Source organism: Schistocerca gregaria, chromosome 5, assembly GCF_023897955.1.
Source record: "Schistocerca gregaria isolate iqSchGreg1 chromosome 5, iqSchGreg1.2, whole genome shotgun sequence".
Lineage (NCBI taxonomy): Eukaryota > Metazoa > Arthropoda > Insecta > Orthoptera > Acrididae > Schistocerca > Schistocerca gregaria.
The window spans coordinates 399446728-399463943 of record NC_064924.1 but is presented as its reverse complement, the minus strand read 5'-3'; the positions used below and the strand labels follow the sequence as shown (position 1 = coordinate 399463943).

At 39.8% G+C, this 17216-nt stretch overlaps 1 protein-coding gene across 2 annotated transcripts in view; it reads left to right on the top strand.

Annotated features, from left to right (window-relative positions):
* Positions 1-17216, top strand: part of LOC126272264 (multiple C2 and transmembrane domain-containing protein) — a 1046785-nt gene that overhangs the window by 957577 nt on the left and 71992 nt on the right. For both annotated transcript variants that reach the window (XM_049974999.1, XM_049975001.1), the window contains 4 exons: positions 8249-8404; positions 8573-8759; positions 11250-11446; positions 16408-16621. In XM_049974999.1, the coding sequence (XP_049830956.1) occupies positions 8249-8404; positions 8573-8759; positions 11250-11446; positions 16408-16621 (754 nt within the window). The remainder of the gene's footprint in view (positions 1-8248; positions 8405-8572; positions 8760-11249; positions 11447-16407; positions 16622-17216) is intronic.

The window sequence follows — 17216 nt, the reverse complement described above, 5'->3', positions numbered from 1 at the left end:
ACTTACATGGGGGATCAAGGTTGGACGATGGTATGAACTGAAAGAGGTAGCGTTGACTGTTGCTATTAGGTTGAATTTGGTTGGAGGGATTAGTGGCAAATAAGTGTTTCTATTGCAGGGATTGGAGGAAGGAGAGTAGGTCTTTGACAAGCCCTGCATGGTTAAGTTTGAGGGTAGGGCTAAAGGTGAAGCCCTTGCATAGGACTGAAACTTCTGTGGAGCTGAGGGTTTTGATAGGAAGATTAACAGCAATGTTATGGGAAAGTTTTGGCTCTAGATTTGGTGAAGTGTTGGTAGGAAGTTTAGGGGGATGTATAAAGTTGAAAATGTCAGCTAGGCCAGTTTTGGTGCTACGAGGGATGGACGAGGAGGAACACTGTGGGTAGAATGGGATGTTAGTGCCTCGAGGTGGCAGTAGGATATCAGCAGGTTGGATAACTAATGGGGGTGGTGTCTGGAATGCTCCTCCAGGTGATGGAGAGCAGGGGATGTAATAACCAATACAACCCCGGACTGGAACAGCCGAACTACATCCATTACCAGGGCTTTGATTACCTAACAACATGCCCTGAAATGAGGGACATCCTACCCAAGATCCTTCCCACCCCTCCTAAAGTGGTGTTCCATTGCCCACCCAATCTCCACAACATCATAGTCCATGCCTATGCCACTCCCAATCCTAACCCCTTCCCACAACAATCATATCCCTTTGGAAGACCCAGATACAAGATCTGCCTGATACACCCACCACTACTTCGTATTCCAGTCTTGTCACAGGTTAATTCTACATGATCAGAAGCTAGGCCACCTGTGAAAGCAGCCATGTCATTTACCAACTGTGCTGCAATAATTGCACGTCATTTTGTATTGGTATAACTGTCAACTAGCAGTCCATCAGCATGAATGACCACCTCCAAAATGTGGCCAAAAGCAAAGTAGACTACCCTGTGGCACAATATGCAGCTGAACATAACATGCATGATTTCAATGTCTGCTTAACTACCTGATCTATCTGGATACTGCCCTCCACCATCAGCTTTTCTGAACTGCACAGACAGGAGTTATCCTTTCAGCACATTCTCAGCTTTGATGATTATCCCAGCCTCAACCTACAGTAACATACTAACCCCACACCCTCCATCCAATAGTTTCCACCCTCTCTGTCTTACCATTTCTTCCCCATTTTTGTCTCCCACCCTCTTTCTTTACCACCCACTGCCAACGCACTTGCCCATCTTTCCCTGCTCCTCTCCTTTTGGCTCCGCTTTCCTCACCTTCCTGCCCCACAACCTCCAGATGCTGCAGATGGTATTCTAATCCTGCACCCTCCACCAGACAGTGCTCCCTCCCCTCCCCCATACATTGCTACCCCTTCCCCTTCCCCTCCAGATTGCTGTTTCCATCCCACATGACAGCCACATTCTGGCCCGAGCTGCCAGATTTGGGTGAGGTGTGCTTGCTTGTGTGAATGAATCGTGTGTGTTTCTCATTTTCTGATGAAGGCTGTGGTTTAAAGCTTGTGAGTAATTGTCTCTTAATTGTACCTGTCTGCAACTTAACAAGTCATTTTTATGCAAGTAGCAATCTGTTTTTTCCTACATTGTTGATATTCCTACCTGGAGTTTCGATTGTCTGAATATTAACTGTAGTTTGAATCTGTGCATAAAGATACACATCTGTGAGCAAATCGTCAGCGTTACTTTCACACAAAATAATCACCTTGAAACACTCACTGAAGCTTAAATCTTGAGTTATTAGTTTCTCACTAATCAGACAGTACTGTTGTTCCGAATCTGTATATTCAGTTAATGAAATGCTGCTTCAGTTGCTGATATACGTATTATTTACCCCCACATCTGGTTTCGCCTTCACATCTAGGCTGTTTCCAAGTGGATCTGAAAATGATTTGGATGTGAAAGTTGAAACAATTGTCAACTTAGATGGAGTGTGTGTCAGCAACTGGAGTAACCTTTCATTAATTAAATCTTTGGTTATTTTCCTGACCAAATATAATGTATATTTTATGCCAACACTTCTCCAAATCTCAGGTTCATAACAATTTTCTTAGATGCAGCTCAAGCCACATTTTAGCAGGAAGGTAATCTCCTTTGAGAATAATAATCTAAGTTCTCTTTTTAAAAAATGCTGCTCAAGCTCACGTAATCAGAGAGGTAACTTGGGAAACATTTGTCAGATACTTACCTTTATCAAAATACAAGTGGACTTAAAAAGTGAGCTTCTCATTATCATGGCAGGTCAAGCAACTTTTATCAAATTTTGCACTGCACTTTAAAGTGGCACAGGTACATGACACTATTTGCAGATCTCTGTAAACAACAGTTGGGATGTCCTACCTATCATTCAAGTCCTTGATGATAGAAATCCACTCCTTAGTCATGAAGCCATTTGAGATCCACAGTGTGAATGTCTCCATTGTTGAAAAGTCTCTTTTCAGTGGACATTCAGTAGATGCTGCCAGCATGATAAATTTTGACACTGCCATGTGATTATCATGTCACACCTTGAAGTAGTGACAGCAGCAGCTACCACCACCTGATGGTGTCAAGCAGTTGCATTGATGAAATATTGTATGAGTTGCACAATACAATCTGGTGGCAAACATGAAAAGCATATTTGCAACAGATCCATCAGGAAAGCATGAAAAGTCATGGCGTTCTTTCAGCTTGTTGAAAAGATGGAAATCTGATGGTGCAAGATCTGGACTGTTTGCTGTATGGTATACTGGCCTTGGTCAGATTGTTGGTACCATTTGACTGTGGCTGGACACAATATTGCATTTGGTCCATACACCACCAGAATTTAATGTGCACATTAGACACTTTGCCCATGAGAACCATATTGTCTCATGTACTTCAAGTTTTGAGGATGCCTACAGCTGCCACTCCATTTCACTCCCACATTGTGATACACCCTGTTATCCACAGGGCAGCAGAACTGTTTTTGTAGGACACCATGAACACACTCTCTCCTCTGACAGTGCAGCACTCTTGTTTCATAGTGGTCTTACTGTGGAATGATATGTGTTACTTATTTTGTGAATTCACTATGTAATACTTTCTTCTACATGTTCTCCGCGCAGATTTGATACAGAGTTCTTGGACAGTCTCATATACAGTGATTTGTCTGCTCCAGAGATTATCTGATGAAACTGCTGTTACTGTACGTAAGCTATACACTAAGTAGTATCCTGCTGATCTTCTATTCTGGTGGTCACCACCCGTATTTTGTTTTCCACAGTTTGCTTTGACACAGTGTGCAACATGTGTAACCATAAAAAAATGTGTATTTAGAATGTTTCACACTCTTTAATCATAAAAATGACAGATCTGAGTTGTATCAACAAGAATATCTGCTTGAGAGAACTATAAGATTACCAGACAAAGTGAATGGCCACAGTATTTACAGCATATCTTTAGGTGGCAAGTTTCTTAGCTCTATGAAAGTACAAAAAAGTATCCTAGCTTTCAGAACTTGTCATGTTTAGTTCTTCTGATACATGAAAGAAACTGCATATTACATGGCTGGTCATTAGACTGCAGCACCAGGAAAGATAGCATGTACACAAGAACCTCATCTATCTGGCTCTCGTTACACAAAGTCTGCCATTCATCTGGGTTCTTTTTTGTTTCCTTTTCTTTTTATTAAGACAAACATTTGTGGTGTGCAGTTGGCACAGTGTAGTATAAGTACAGTTATTACATCGGCACCATAGGTTGCATAGAGATCGCTGGTCCCATACTTCCAATTGCCTTTACTAAGGTTATGTTAGTGTGGATCTGTTCCTTACAGAGTTAAGAAGCTGTACCAGTATTCATTTCTTGTTCCCATATTTACAGTGTACATGAATGAAATAGTTTAGGAGTTAATGAAAGTGGTTGTTTTGATGGACAAAAAGTTAGAAGCACTAAACAGAATAGGCAAGGGAAAGCTGCTAAAAAATATAGCTGCAGAATATGGTCTAGGGACATGAACTGTGCCACAATGGAAGAAGAACCAAAAACAATATGAAGACTCCAGCTTCAAAATGATGACTAAAGATAGTTTTCAGAACTGTGGTGCAAAAAAAGAAAGCAATAAATGAAACACTGGCTGGAGTATTATTCATTGGATTCAGTGAGAAAAGAGAACATAATGTTCTGATATCTGGTACAATCCTAGACAAAAAGTACTAAACTAAACAGCAAGCTACCCAATGGTGAAGCTGACTTCACAGCCAGGCCAAGATTCATTGTAAAGATAGGAAGCTCATCATGGCTTATGCCAGCTTTCAGTGATGACTGGAATTTTTCCAGGGAATTCAGTAGCTGCAAAAACTTAAAAAATGAATTTGAGGAAGTAATATCCTCTGAAAGCTTAACAACACATCACACACCCTGGTGACACAGCTAAAAAACTGATGTTTTACCTAGAATGTCAACCAGAAATAACTCCAGCTGAATTGATGTCAGTGAAACGCCTATGCAAACAAATGTGTTTCCTGCCTCAGTGTATATGATCTATCTGTATTATCCTGCACATCCAAATCAGCAGTCTGTCTATCCTCTCATGTCCTAGTCATGTGGGGCCATTGAGGTCCTGTGTGATACTTTGTATTGCCCTCTTGAGCCCAATAATTCCACATTTGTGTGGTAGTCACAGGGTCCTGTCAGTGTGAGCTGAAATATTGTGGACCAATAAACTCCAGTCTTGATAGGCCACAATTCTGCTGCTGTCAAATTCTGAAAAATGCTGTTAGACATTTCTCCTTTCAACACAAGACATAACACAATATTCTCCCAAATAACCAACATTAAAACAAAATTTCTAAACTAGAAGCCTGGTGTGTAATCTTACCTTATATGCGTAATGAAGATGGTGTTATTCCTCGCTTCTCTGTGAGGTTGCACCTTTTGTTAGTCATTTTCATATTCAATCATGTAGTACAGTTAATGCCAATTTAACATTTGTTATGTACCACCATTGTGGTATTGCCAATTTAAGGGCCATAAGTGTATTAGTTCCTTCCTTGGGGAGGAATGAGGGACAGTTTGGGGTAGGTTAGGAAGCAGGAGCAGGGCACTCACTGGAGTGACCTATTCCACCAGTCCAACCTTCTACAACCTACACTTCCTTACTCCTCACAGAAAGAACTAATAGTACCAAAAGCTAGAAAAGACACTTATATATGTTCAATAAACTATTAGCAGTACTGAGACTGTCACCTCTTGAAGGTAAATATTGGCCAGGAAGTTTAATTGATTTTCCAAGACATGAACAAAATATTTGTGGTCATTCACATGAAATAATGTATGCACACATAATGTTTATCTTGTACTCAAACACACCAATTACAGAATTTCTTTGCCTGCCACCAACAGTATCACCATCTCACACTCAGAGGACCCTTCTGTTGAGCCTTGGTAACTTTGGACATCATTTTCTTCCCATGACACTAACAAACTTATAAGCAGTGTGAACCAGCCACCAAAATAATGGTCTCTTACTCTCCAGTATTCCCCTGGCCTTTCAAAACTCAGCCACATTAGTTTCTAAGTGTTTGAGCCCCCCCCCCCCCCCAACATCCTACCCAAAATCCTACATTCATTGCCCAAAATAGTATGCTGTTTCCCATTCAAAACATACAGTATTCTAGTCCATCGCAATCTAAATTGTGCATCACATGGACTATTTTCCTGTAAATAATACGGCTGCAAGACCTGCCCCATGCACTTACCCATCACCTCTCACTGCAGTCTAGTCATGGGCATTTCTTGTCCAATTAAAGACAGGGCTACATGTGACAGCAGCCATGCCATACACCAGCAGTGCTGCATTTACTCTGCAGTGGTTTATTATGTTTGATATGAGAACACGAGCTGTCTACTCACATGAGTGTGAACTGGTCAAACTGTGGATAATGCCCAACTCACCAGCTGGTTGCTACACACACTGCATGTCACAAAACCAATAACTACATCGTCTCCTCCAGTGCCTGTGCCATTTACATCCATCTCAACAACTCTTCTGTGCTCCACAGGGGTTAACTGTCCCTCTAACACTTAGTCCGTTCTCATGGTTTCCTTCTCTTTCCCACACCTTTGGCCACACACGTCCCTTTTTTGTTGTTTTTCTACATACATAGGTTGGACCAGAAATACTTTTACAACTATTAGGAGTGGATTCCTCAAACGAAGCAGCAAAGTCCATATAAAAATGTGCAGTGAAATCTTTTATTTTTGAGTATATCTTACTAATGAAAGAACATTTTACAAAGACAAAAACTCACAAAAAAGTGTTCAAAGTGTGCTTTTATACTTGCAAGCACCCATTGTATCCACCACTGTTGTTCCTTGATGGTGTTCATTGGTTTTTATGGGATTCTATAATATGTTGTTTAAGTGTTTCATATTAGGAATATCTTCTGCATAAACAAATTGAATGAGTATCCCATACATAACAACTGATAGAACTGGTATTATGTGGTGTCTGTTCTTTTGGACATGTTGAGAATTTGGGTCTGACAGGAGTTGTGCTAGGGCAGTCCAAATAGGGGCAGTCCATTCAATTGCAATGACTACTGTGTCTGGATCGCTCAGGATCAGAGCATCTGCCTAGTAAGCAGGAGACCCAGGTTCAAATCCAAATCCAACACAAATGTTCAATTTTCCCATTGATTTCAATCAAGGCCCACTCAGAGCCAGTGTTTGTAATGCCATTGTGTCTGAAAGTATTGGGTTGGAGGAATGTACAGGAAATGGAACTGGCTCTTGCCCTTCATATCCATCTTGGTTGGCAGATATCCTGTGCATTTTTAACAGTGGGACTGAGTCATTTTTGTAGCCTCACCTTGTACAGACTACATGCTTTCCTTGATTTGTGGGGACATGTGCCATAGCAAATGGTGAAGAGTATTCTGAATAAACGCCTTGTTGGCAATAACTGTAAGGTGTGCTGGGACAACACTTAGTCCTACCAGAAAGTCATCTGTAATTTCAGCCCTCACATTAATCTTAAACTTTGCTGACATCTAGCCTGCACTGTTCCCTTATGTTCAGTCACCCCCAAATGTTTCTCAGTACTATTCCTGGTAACAAGAGGAGGAACTTACAATATTTGTTATATCTTTCTGACTTGATAACTTGAAAATGTGCTTTCATTAAGTGGTCATAGAAGGAAGATTTTTTGAACATACGTTTTCATGGATCATTTTTCTTGTTTCAATGAGAGAAACCTGTTCCCAAAATTTGTAACAGCATTCTAATATGCCCCTTATAAGATGATGATAATATTTTGGTAATGTATTACAGAACTGCAAACAAATGCAATTATCCACTCTTGTAATACAGTAAAGACAGAGAAATTATGGTATATGTTGCAGAAAAAGAACATCCTTGGTAAATTACCTAACAGCCCATGTATCATATTGATACAAATCAGTCTAAGAACATAAGAGGTCAGACATGAGATTGTTTTATTTGAGAAGGAAAGTTGCTACTCACCATATAGCAGAGATGTTGAGTCGCAGATAGGCATAACAAAAAGACACTCACAATTATAGCTTTCGGCCATTAAGGCCTTCTTCAATGATAGCCAGATGTAGGCACGGGTGTGGGTGCATGCATGCTGTGCACAGCCCCCCCCCCCCCCCCACACACACACACTCACTCACTCACTCTCATGCAAAGGCAACTCACACGTACGACTGCAGTCTCAGGCAACTGAAACCACATTCACCCTGGATTTTCCATTGTTTTATTGTTTTACTTGAGGTTTTCAAGGGTTAATTAGTCCATGGGGAATATTTTTATGTTTGCAATGACTTATAGAATAAATGTACTTGGTAATCAAGATTTGTAAGCTCACTCATAATCATTCACATGGTGTTGACGTTTGTCCATACAATAAAATATTGATTCGACTTACCAAGTATGTTCTTTGTAAACAAAGTATTCCAACAAGGAAAAATAAAAATGAAATCAATTAATTTTAAGGAGCAATTTTATGACACAGAATAAGTATTTTTTTCAAATTTTCATATTGGTACACAAATTCCACATACTTTAGGATGTAATTTTGACAGTTACATCTCTGTCATTCATACAGAAACATATTACAGTGTTTTGAAAGTTTCTATAAATTCATGTATTAGACTGCTACTTTTTATGTTTGCTACATCTTAAAGTAAGGAAAACCACTATTAACTACAAAAGAATGCCATATGTTGAAATCTGCGTATTGTCTTTTCCAGACTTGGAAATGAGAAATATAAGAGCAAAGTAGTCTATAAAAGCCTTAATCCTAGTTGGCTAGAACAGTTTGATCTGCATATGTATGATGATCAGTCACAAGAACTGGAAATAACAATTTGGGATAAAGATCGCTCTAAAGATGATTTTATGGGCAGGTGAGACTACACACTACTTTCATTAATTTGAAAGTTTCAGAAGCTAAACTGAAATGGTTATTGAGCCATGATGAAAAAAATACATTTTATTATTCTTTTTCCATTACTTGTGCATGTAGTGTTTCACATAAATACAATCTCCCATAAATGCCATTGTATTTCTTTTAGATGTATGATAGATTTAACAAACTTTGAGCGAGAAAAGACTCATCGTATCTGGCAAGAGCTTGAGGATGGAGCTGGTTCCATATTTCTGTTGTTGACAATAAGTGGTACAACAGCATCTGAGACAATCTCAGATCTTACAACTTATGAAGAAAATCCAAAGGAAAGAGAAAAGTTGCATCATCGATATGTGAGTACAGATATTATTACATCTCTTTCCCATTACTGATTCCATTTTATTCTTTATAATGATATATTTCTTGTAACAGTAACATAATGTTTACAAAGTAAATCAAAATAACTATCTGAAACCCTTAAATAAATATTGTAATATCTTTTGTTGTTCACATATATTCGCGTTAATAGTAGTAGATCAAGTACCACAAATACATAAGGAGCAGAAAGGAGGAACGGAAATGAGATACACAAATAACTCTTCTGCTGGCCCTTTCAGCAAGAAACTGTATAAATACTTAAATTAGACTTCCAAGAGCAGATAATATTTCTGGATCATTATATTTTTATTACGTTGATTTAAGTTTCTAACATACCTTCAGTGATTTTCTGTATAACCATAACTGATTTCTATACATTTTTTGAACCATAGTATTTTCTCTGTTATTTCGGTGGCCTGAAAATGTTCCACATGTTCTCTCAATCAATTTATCACTCTTGTTTAAACTTCATTACTGGCAGAAAACACCTTTTCCATCTATGTATTCTTCCAACTTTGAAAACAAGTGACTGATCACAGTACAAAACATGCTTCCCATCTAAGAGATTGGAACAGTTTCTGTACATTGTTTATTGAATGTTAGTAGACATTGTCGTGCAGTAAAAGAATTCACTGCTACAAAATTTCCCTAATTTTGTCTGAATAGGCTGACACTCTCCATTACAAACTGGATTAGTCACCACTGTTAGTAATGTGTTCTTGAGTAGAAATTCAGCAAAAATAGATCTTTCCTCCTGTGTCCCAAGAAAAGGTTGCCATAATTCTTTGAACTGGGGTTGATGTTTTGAATTTTTATTTGGAGATCAATGTGCTTGGTGGTATTCCATTGCTTGTCACATATTCTCAGGCATGTTATGAACTATTGAAAATTAATCACATTAGAATGCAGTCCACTAAATAAAGTCTGCACATTAGATCCTAAATTTCATATTTGTTAGGATTTGAAACTCACATTGCAAATTTGAACTCCTTTTCTGTATATGGCAGTGTCCCTAAGAATGGTTAAGGATGATTTACAGCTCCAAAAATTTTAATTGTGTAGAAGAACTTGGACAGAAATCATTCAACGGACAACAAAAATAGTATGAGAAAGGGTAGAACAACATATCAATGATGCAAAACAAGTCCTAATCTGTAAAATGGTATGAAATAGAAAGAAACTAAAATTATGTGCAGGCTTCCTTCTTCAGCAGTGTCATGGAAGCTGTGAAAATTCACCTGTTCAAGACCCTCAAGAAATGAGACATCAGATATAACATTGGCAAAGCACAATATCCTGTATTAAGATTGTTGCAAATCCAAAAAACATCCATGAGTGCATAATCTTTTCTGGAGATAGCTCCTATATCAACTCTGATGGTAGTTGGGCCACCCATAAGCAAACAAGTTGTTAGTATATGAGATAATGTCCTTCCTAAATTTCCTCAAGGTGCATTACATGTCACATTGCTGTTTGCAGGTTTTTCACTATTCAGGATATCTTGCAGTTCTTGCAGATAATGTCCGCTGCATGTCACATTTCTGTTAGCAGTTGGTTCTCCATTTAGGATAACATCTTGCAGTTAAGAAATTCACACACACACACGTGTGTGTGTGTGTGTGTGTGTGTGTGTGTGTGTGTGTGTGTGTGTGTGTCTTTCATTGGCACTTCATGTTATAGAAGTTGGATTATGAATAAGAACTTTCGAGGGTATGGAAAGAAGAGGAGGAGGAGATTACTGTTTAACGTCCCGTCGACAATGAGGTCATTAGAGACGGAGCACAAGCTCGGATTAGGGAAGGATGGGGAAGGAAATCGGCCATGCCCTTTCAAAGGAACCATCCCGGCATTTTCCTGAAGTGATCTAGGGAAATCACGGAAAACCTAAATCAGGACGGCCGGACGTGGGATTGAACTGTCGTCCTCCCGAATAAGAGTCCAGTGTGCTAACCACTGCGCATGGAAAGAGGCAACTTCTGTAAAGTGTACTAACAACTCCCCATAACTAGTGTTAGCAGTAATCTATTGACACTGATGATTATAGGAATTACTTTTAGATTACTATTTCAGCAGAGCAATTGCTCTGGGATAAACCCCTGCTCCTCAAATTACACTACTCAGCTGCTGTTTCTGGTACTAATACTTAAAATAATAATAATCTTTGCATTAATAGGTTTGCCAGTTAAGACTAGTATTTATAGCTTTTTATTTGTAAAGGGAGATTTAAATGAGTTTAGCATTTCCAGTTTAGTTTACCTCTTGTCAATTTTTGGTTCTGCTGTTCACAACAATTTAAAACGGTCACATAGAAAAAATTGCTAAACGTAGCATATAAAATTATATTATGAATGTAAAGTTTATTTTTCCATTATAAATTATATCTGGATGCTTGCTAGGATGTATTTCTTAGTTTTACATTGATTACTAAAAACATTACACAGTTAATAAACATTATTTTTTCACAGGCTCTTGTGAATAGTTTGCAGAATCTACGGGATGTTGGTCACTTGACTGTAAAAGTTTTCAGAGCTCAAGGTCTGGCAGCAGCAGATCTTGGTGGAAAATCAGATCCATTCTGTGTGCTTGAGCTTGTAAATGCTCGTTTACAGACACAGACAGAGTATAAGACACTGTCACCATCATGGCAGAAGATATTCACATTGTAAGTATTTGTTGTTAAAGCCGTATGAGAAACCTTAGCTTTGTCAGCTCCAGAGAAAGACAAAGGCTATGTAGCAACACTTTTGGCTTCATATTTTGTTAACATGACGTTGGAATCAGGAGAGAAACCTCCATTATGTTCATGTGATCTTCTACAGTTTTTAAAATGAATACAATAGCTTGCTGTTCTGTGGTTTGGTAGGATACTACATTTTACTTTTGGCAGACTATTTAATAACAAATTTGGGGCCTCAGAAAGTCACTTATACATGATAGGCTGACAATGTATGATTTACGGAACCAAAGTTATTACTGGTTTCTTCTCTGTTGTTCATTAACTTTTTATAGCTTGTGGTTTGAAGGTGAGGCCACCCTATCCACATTCCACCAGAACCTCAACAACTTCTCCCCCATTTGCTTCACCTGGTCCTACTCAACCCAACAAACTGCCTACTATCTTCCCATCCGTCCCATAGTGGTATTCCGCCATCTGCCGTCCACCGGACTTGTCCATCCTTACACTACCCCTGCTCCCAATCCCTTACCTCATGGCTAATACCCCTGTAATGATGCAAGACCTGTCACATACATAACTGATATATCTGGGCTAACAGACACATTGCATGTTTGAACTCAAATTTTTTACAAAAATTCTTTGTCAGGACAAAAATGGATAACATAAAGATTAATGGTAACACAGAGACACTGAAGAGAAGGAACCAATTAAAAACATCAGATTAGAAGATAACACGAAACAACAATTACACTATGGATCAAACAGTGGATAATCCAGGATGGAATGTAACAATATTATGAGAAGGCAAGTTGCCACTCACCATATAGCGGAGATGCTGAGTCACGGATAGGCACAACAGAAAGATTTTCTCATTTGAAGCTTTCAGCCAATGGCCTTTGTCAACAATACACACACATATGCACTCACACAACTGCAGTCTCAGGAAACTGAAGCCACACTTCCTAAACCCAGATTCCTAAACCCCTCACCTGGTTCAGGTTCACCTATGGCACCTTTGCTATATGGTTTGAAGGTGAGGACATCCTATCCACGTTCCCCCAGAAACTCAACTACTTCTCCCCCATTTGCTTCACCTGGTCCTACTCAACCCAACAAACTGCCTACTATCTTCCCATCCGTCCCATAGTGGTATTCCGCCATCTGCCGTCCACCGGACTTGTCCATCCTTACACTACCCCTGCTCCCAATCCCTTACCTCATGGCTAATACCCCTGTAATGATGCAAGACCTGTCACATACATAACTGATATATCTGGGCTAACAGACACATTGCATGTTTGAACTCAAATTTTTTACAAAAATTCTTTGTCAGGACAAAAATGGATAACATAAAGATTAATGGTAACACAGAGACACTGAAGAGAAGGAACCAATTAAAAACATCAGATTAGAAGATAACACGAAACAACAATTACACTATGGATCAAACAGTGGATAATCCAGGATGGAATGTAACAATATTATGAGAAGGCAAGTTGCCACTCACCATATAGCGGAGATGCTGAGTCACGGATAGGCACAACAGAAAGATTTTCTCATTTGAAGCTTTCAGCCAATGGCCTTTGTCAACAATACACACACATATGCACTCACACAACTGCAGTCTCAGGAAACTGAAGCCACACTTCCTAAACCCAGATTCCTAAACCCCTCACCTGGTTCAGGTTCACCTATGGCACCTTTGCTATATGGTTTGAAGGTGAGGACATCCTATCCACGTTCCCCCAGAAACTCAACTACTTCTCCCCCATTTGCTTCACCTGGTCCTACTCAACCCAACAAACTGCCTTCTTAGATGTTGACCTCCACCTCAAAGATGGCTACAACAGTACCTCCATCCATATCAACCAGCAATACCTCTACTCTGACAGCTACCACCTATTCCATATTAAGATGTCCCTTCCGTACAGCCTACCCACCCATGGTTGTCATATCTCCAGTGATGAACAGTCCCTCTCAAAATATACTGAGGGTCTCACTGAAGTCTTCACTGACCGTAATTATCCACCCAACCTTGTACAAAAACAAATCTCCCTTGCCTTATCTTTCCAGTCTCCTACCACCTCCCAAAGCCCCACCATACAGTCTCAGAGGAGCATTCCCCTCATAACTCAGTACCACCCAGGACTGGAGCAACTGAATTACATTCTCCCCCAGGGTTTTGATTACCTCTCATCGTGCTCTGAAATGAGAAATGTCCTGCCTACTATCCTTCCCATCCGTCCCATAGTGGTATTCCGCCATCTGCCATCCACCGGACTTGTCCATCCTTACATTACCCCTGCTCCCAATCCCTTACCTCATGGCTCATACCCCTGTAATGATGCAAGACCTGTCCCATACATCCTCCCACCACCACCTACTCCAGTCCGGTCACAGGGTTACCTGTGAAACCAGTCATGTGGTCTACAAGCTAAGCTGCAACCACTGTGTTGCATTCTATGTAGGCATGACAACCAGCAAGTTGTCTGTCTACATGAATGGCCACCGACAAACTGTGGCCAAGAAACAATTGGACCACCCTGTTGCTGAACATGCTACCAAACTTGATATCCTTCATTTCAATGACTCATTCACAGCCTGTGCCATATGGATCCTTCCCACGGACACCAGCTTTTCCTGCAGTACATCCTCCTGGCCTCAACCTTTGTTAGTTGCTGTCCTCACCCATCCAGCCCCTTCCCTGCTCCCGTTCCACCTCAATACCCAATCCTTTTCTTCATTTATTTTATTTTATTATTTATTTCTCTTGATTTCTCCCTTTTTCTTCTACTCCCCCCCCCTCCCACCCCCACCTATCCCCTGCCCACTGCCCAACCTGCAGCACTTCACTGTCTGCCATCCCCACCATACTATCCCTCACCCTCCTGCCCCAGCCTCCTCCTTCCCCCCACCCAGCTGCCACTCCCATCATTCACTGGTGCTGCTGCTCGTAGTGTGGTTTCATTTACCTGGGACTGCAGTCTTGTGAGTGAGTTGCGCTTGCTTGCTTGTGTGTGTGTGTGTGTGTGTGTGTGTGTGTGTGTGTGTGTGTGTGTGTGTGTGTGTGTCCACCCAGCTGCCACTCCCATCATTCACTGGTGCTGCTGCTCGTAGTGTGGTTTCATTTACCTGGGACTGCAGTCTTATGAGTGAGTTGCGCTTGCTTGTGTGTGTGTGTGTGTGTGTGTGTGTGTGTGTGTGTGTGTGTGTGTGTGTGTGTGTGTATTGTTGACAATCCGCTATATGGTGAGTGGCAACTCCCTTCCTCATAATACAATTATTCTATGGTGAAGATTAAATTTCCAGACTACTATTTATGATAAATTTCAGCTGTTGGTTGTCCACAGATCAAAGATGCAAGCTCAGTTCAAAAGGGGATAACAAGCAAATAGATTCTGAAGACAAATAAAGGTAGACACAAATTAGAGAATAACAGAGGAGAGATGAAAAGACTAGGAAACATTGTAAATAAGAAAGCAGTAATTATCTGCATATGAAGTTTGTGAAAAAAGAAACACAATGTAAGGAGACAGAACTGATAGGAAGACAGGGTAAACATGATACTGCAGACTATAAGTAGGAAATGGGAAAGAAGAATATCATGAGAGACTGAAGAAGCTAACATAAATTAAGACTGGAGACACAGTGAGAGCAAAGTTGTTGTAGGAGAGCCAGTTCCCACTTCTAGAGCTTGAATGCACTGGAGTCAGAAGGAATACTCTGTGTGTGCCAAGAGGTGAGACAGGTATGGAGGCCCTCACCATTATATCCCACAGCATCCTATAACAAGATATTGAGTGAAACTTCCTGGCAGATTAAAACTGTGTGCCAGATTGAGACTTGAACTCAGGACTTTTGCCTTTCATCGGCAAGTGCTCTACTGACTGAGCTACTGAAGCAAGAGTCACAACCCACCCTCACAGTTTCACTTCTGCCAGCACCTTGTGTCCTACCTTCCAAACTTCTCAGGAGTTCTCCCACAAACTGGGAACACTAGCATTTGTGGGAAATTTTTGAAGGTATGAGATGAACTACTTATGGAAGTAAACCTGTGAGAACATATTGTGAGCCGTGATTGGGTTGCTCACTCAGTAGAGCATTTGCCCGCAAAAGGAAAAAGTCCTAGGTTTAAGTATCAGTCCAGCATACAATTTTAATGTTCTAGGGAGTTTCATATCAGTGCTTACTCTGTTACAGAGTGAAAATTCACTATGGAAGATACTGTATATTACTGGTGAAGACCCCTTTTAGCCACATGTTTGATGAGGCACTTTATAGTGCTGATTCTGGTACAAAGTTCTGGTCTATTGCTACATCACTCTCTCTCTCTCTCTCTCTCTCTCTCTCTCCCTCCCCTTAATTATACATTGGAGCCTAGGGGGGGGAGGAGTGGCTGTGAGTGAGTGAGAGAGAGAGAGAGAGAGAGAGAGAGAGAGAGAGAGAGAGAGAGAGAGAGAGATATTGCTGAGCATGATGTATTCTATAATAGCTACCCATACCACCTTGGTTTTCCTTCTCCAAAGTAGATAGTAGCTGGCTTTAACTTTATTTGTACATTTAGTATTTGTCTCTTCTAAATAATGTATTGATGCCTAACAGCTCTTCACAGGTATGATTCATGGCATTTATTATACTTCCTTTGATCTCCTTCAGTTTACCTTTGTACTTTGAGACTTGAAACTCATTTACAGCATCTGATTTTTTATTTTTTGTTTCTCCTTGCTATCTCTCTCAAGTATCTTCACCATCATAAACCAAGAAAGAAAAATCCAGAAAATATTTTTATTTATTATTATTATTATTATTATTATTATTATTATTACTATTATTATAGTATACTGTGGTCACTCCCAAACTATTCCAATTTTCTGGTATTTAGCCTACAATCTGTGCATTTGGCTTTCACATTTTGACTTCATTATATGTAAAACTTCTGTTTTCAGCAATGTGAAAGATATCAACTCTGTGCTGGAAGTAACTGTATATGATGAAGACAGGGATCATAAAGTTGAGTTCCTAGGAAAAGTGGCAATCCCACTCCTAAGGATAAGAAATGGGGAGAAAAAATGGTATGCCCTAAAAGACAAGAAACTACATGGACGAGCTAAAGGAAACTGTCCACAAATATTATTGGAAATGACTGTGATCTGGAACCCTGTAAGTAAAATCAAATTTTATTTTTGTAGCATGTATTAATATAATGGTGAAGCTAATATAAAGGCAGATTTTCTTTATGTATTGTTTATTTACATCCTTGAATTGCTATGGTAGAACACGCAGAACTTTTGTTTACTTATTTACTGAGCAATTTTGGATTCATCTCATAAATCCAAGTAGGCATTCTTGAACATTAATTACATGTTTTCTAACCTAACTGTGTATGTTGTGTGAAATTTAACAATAACAAATAGCAGATAGAATGATAACAGTGATAGCTACAATAGCAATAACCATAGTTTACCTTTGTTTTGTTTTTCATTATTTCTTTATGGTATAATTCAGGATATTAGTTACATTAGTGTAGTGGTTCACATCATGGGGGATGAGGGGGAGGAGGAGGATGCATGAGAAATTGATTTTGGAGGGGGGGGGGTGCTGCAGATACGGCTGAGAAAGCAGAAATATGCAGTGAGGCAAGTCAAAAATTTATATTCTTATTACAATTAGTGCGTGCATTTTTTTATAGAGTTGGCAGCACTAGCTTTGCTTTGCATATCACAAAGTGATTGCTGACACAACATGTTCTTCGGTC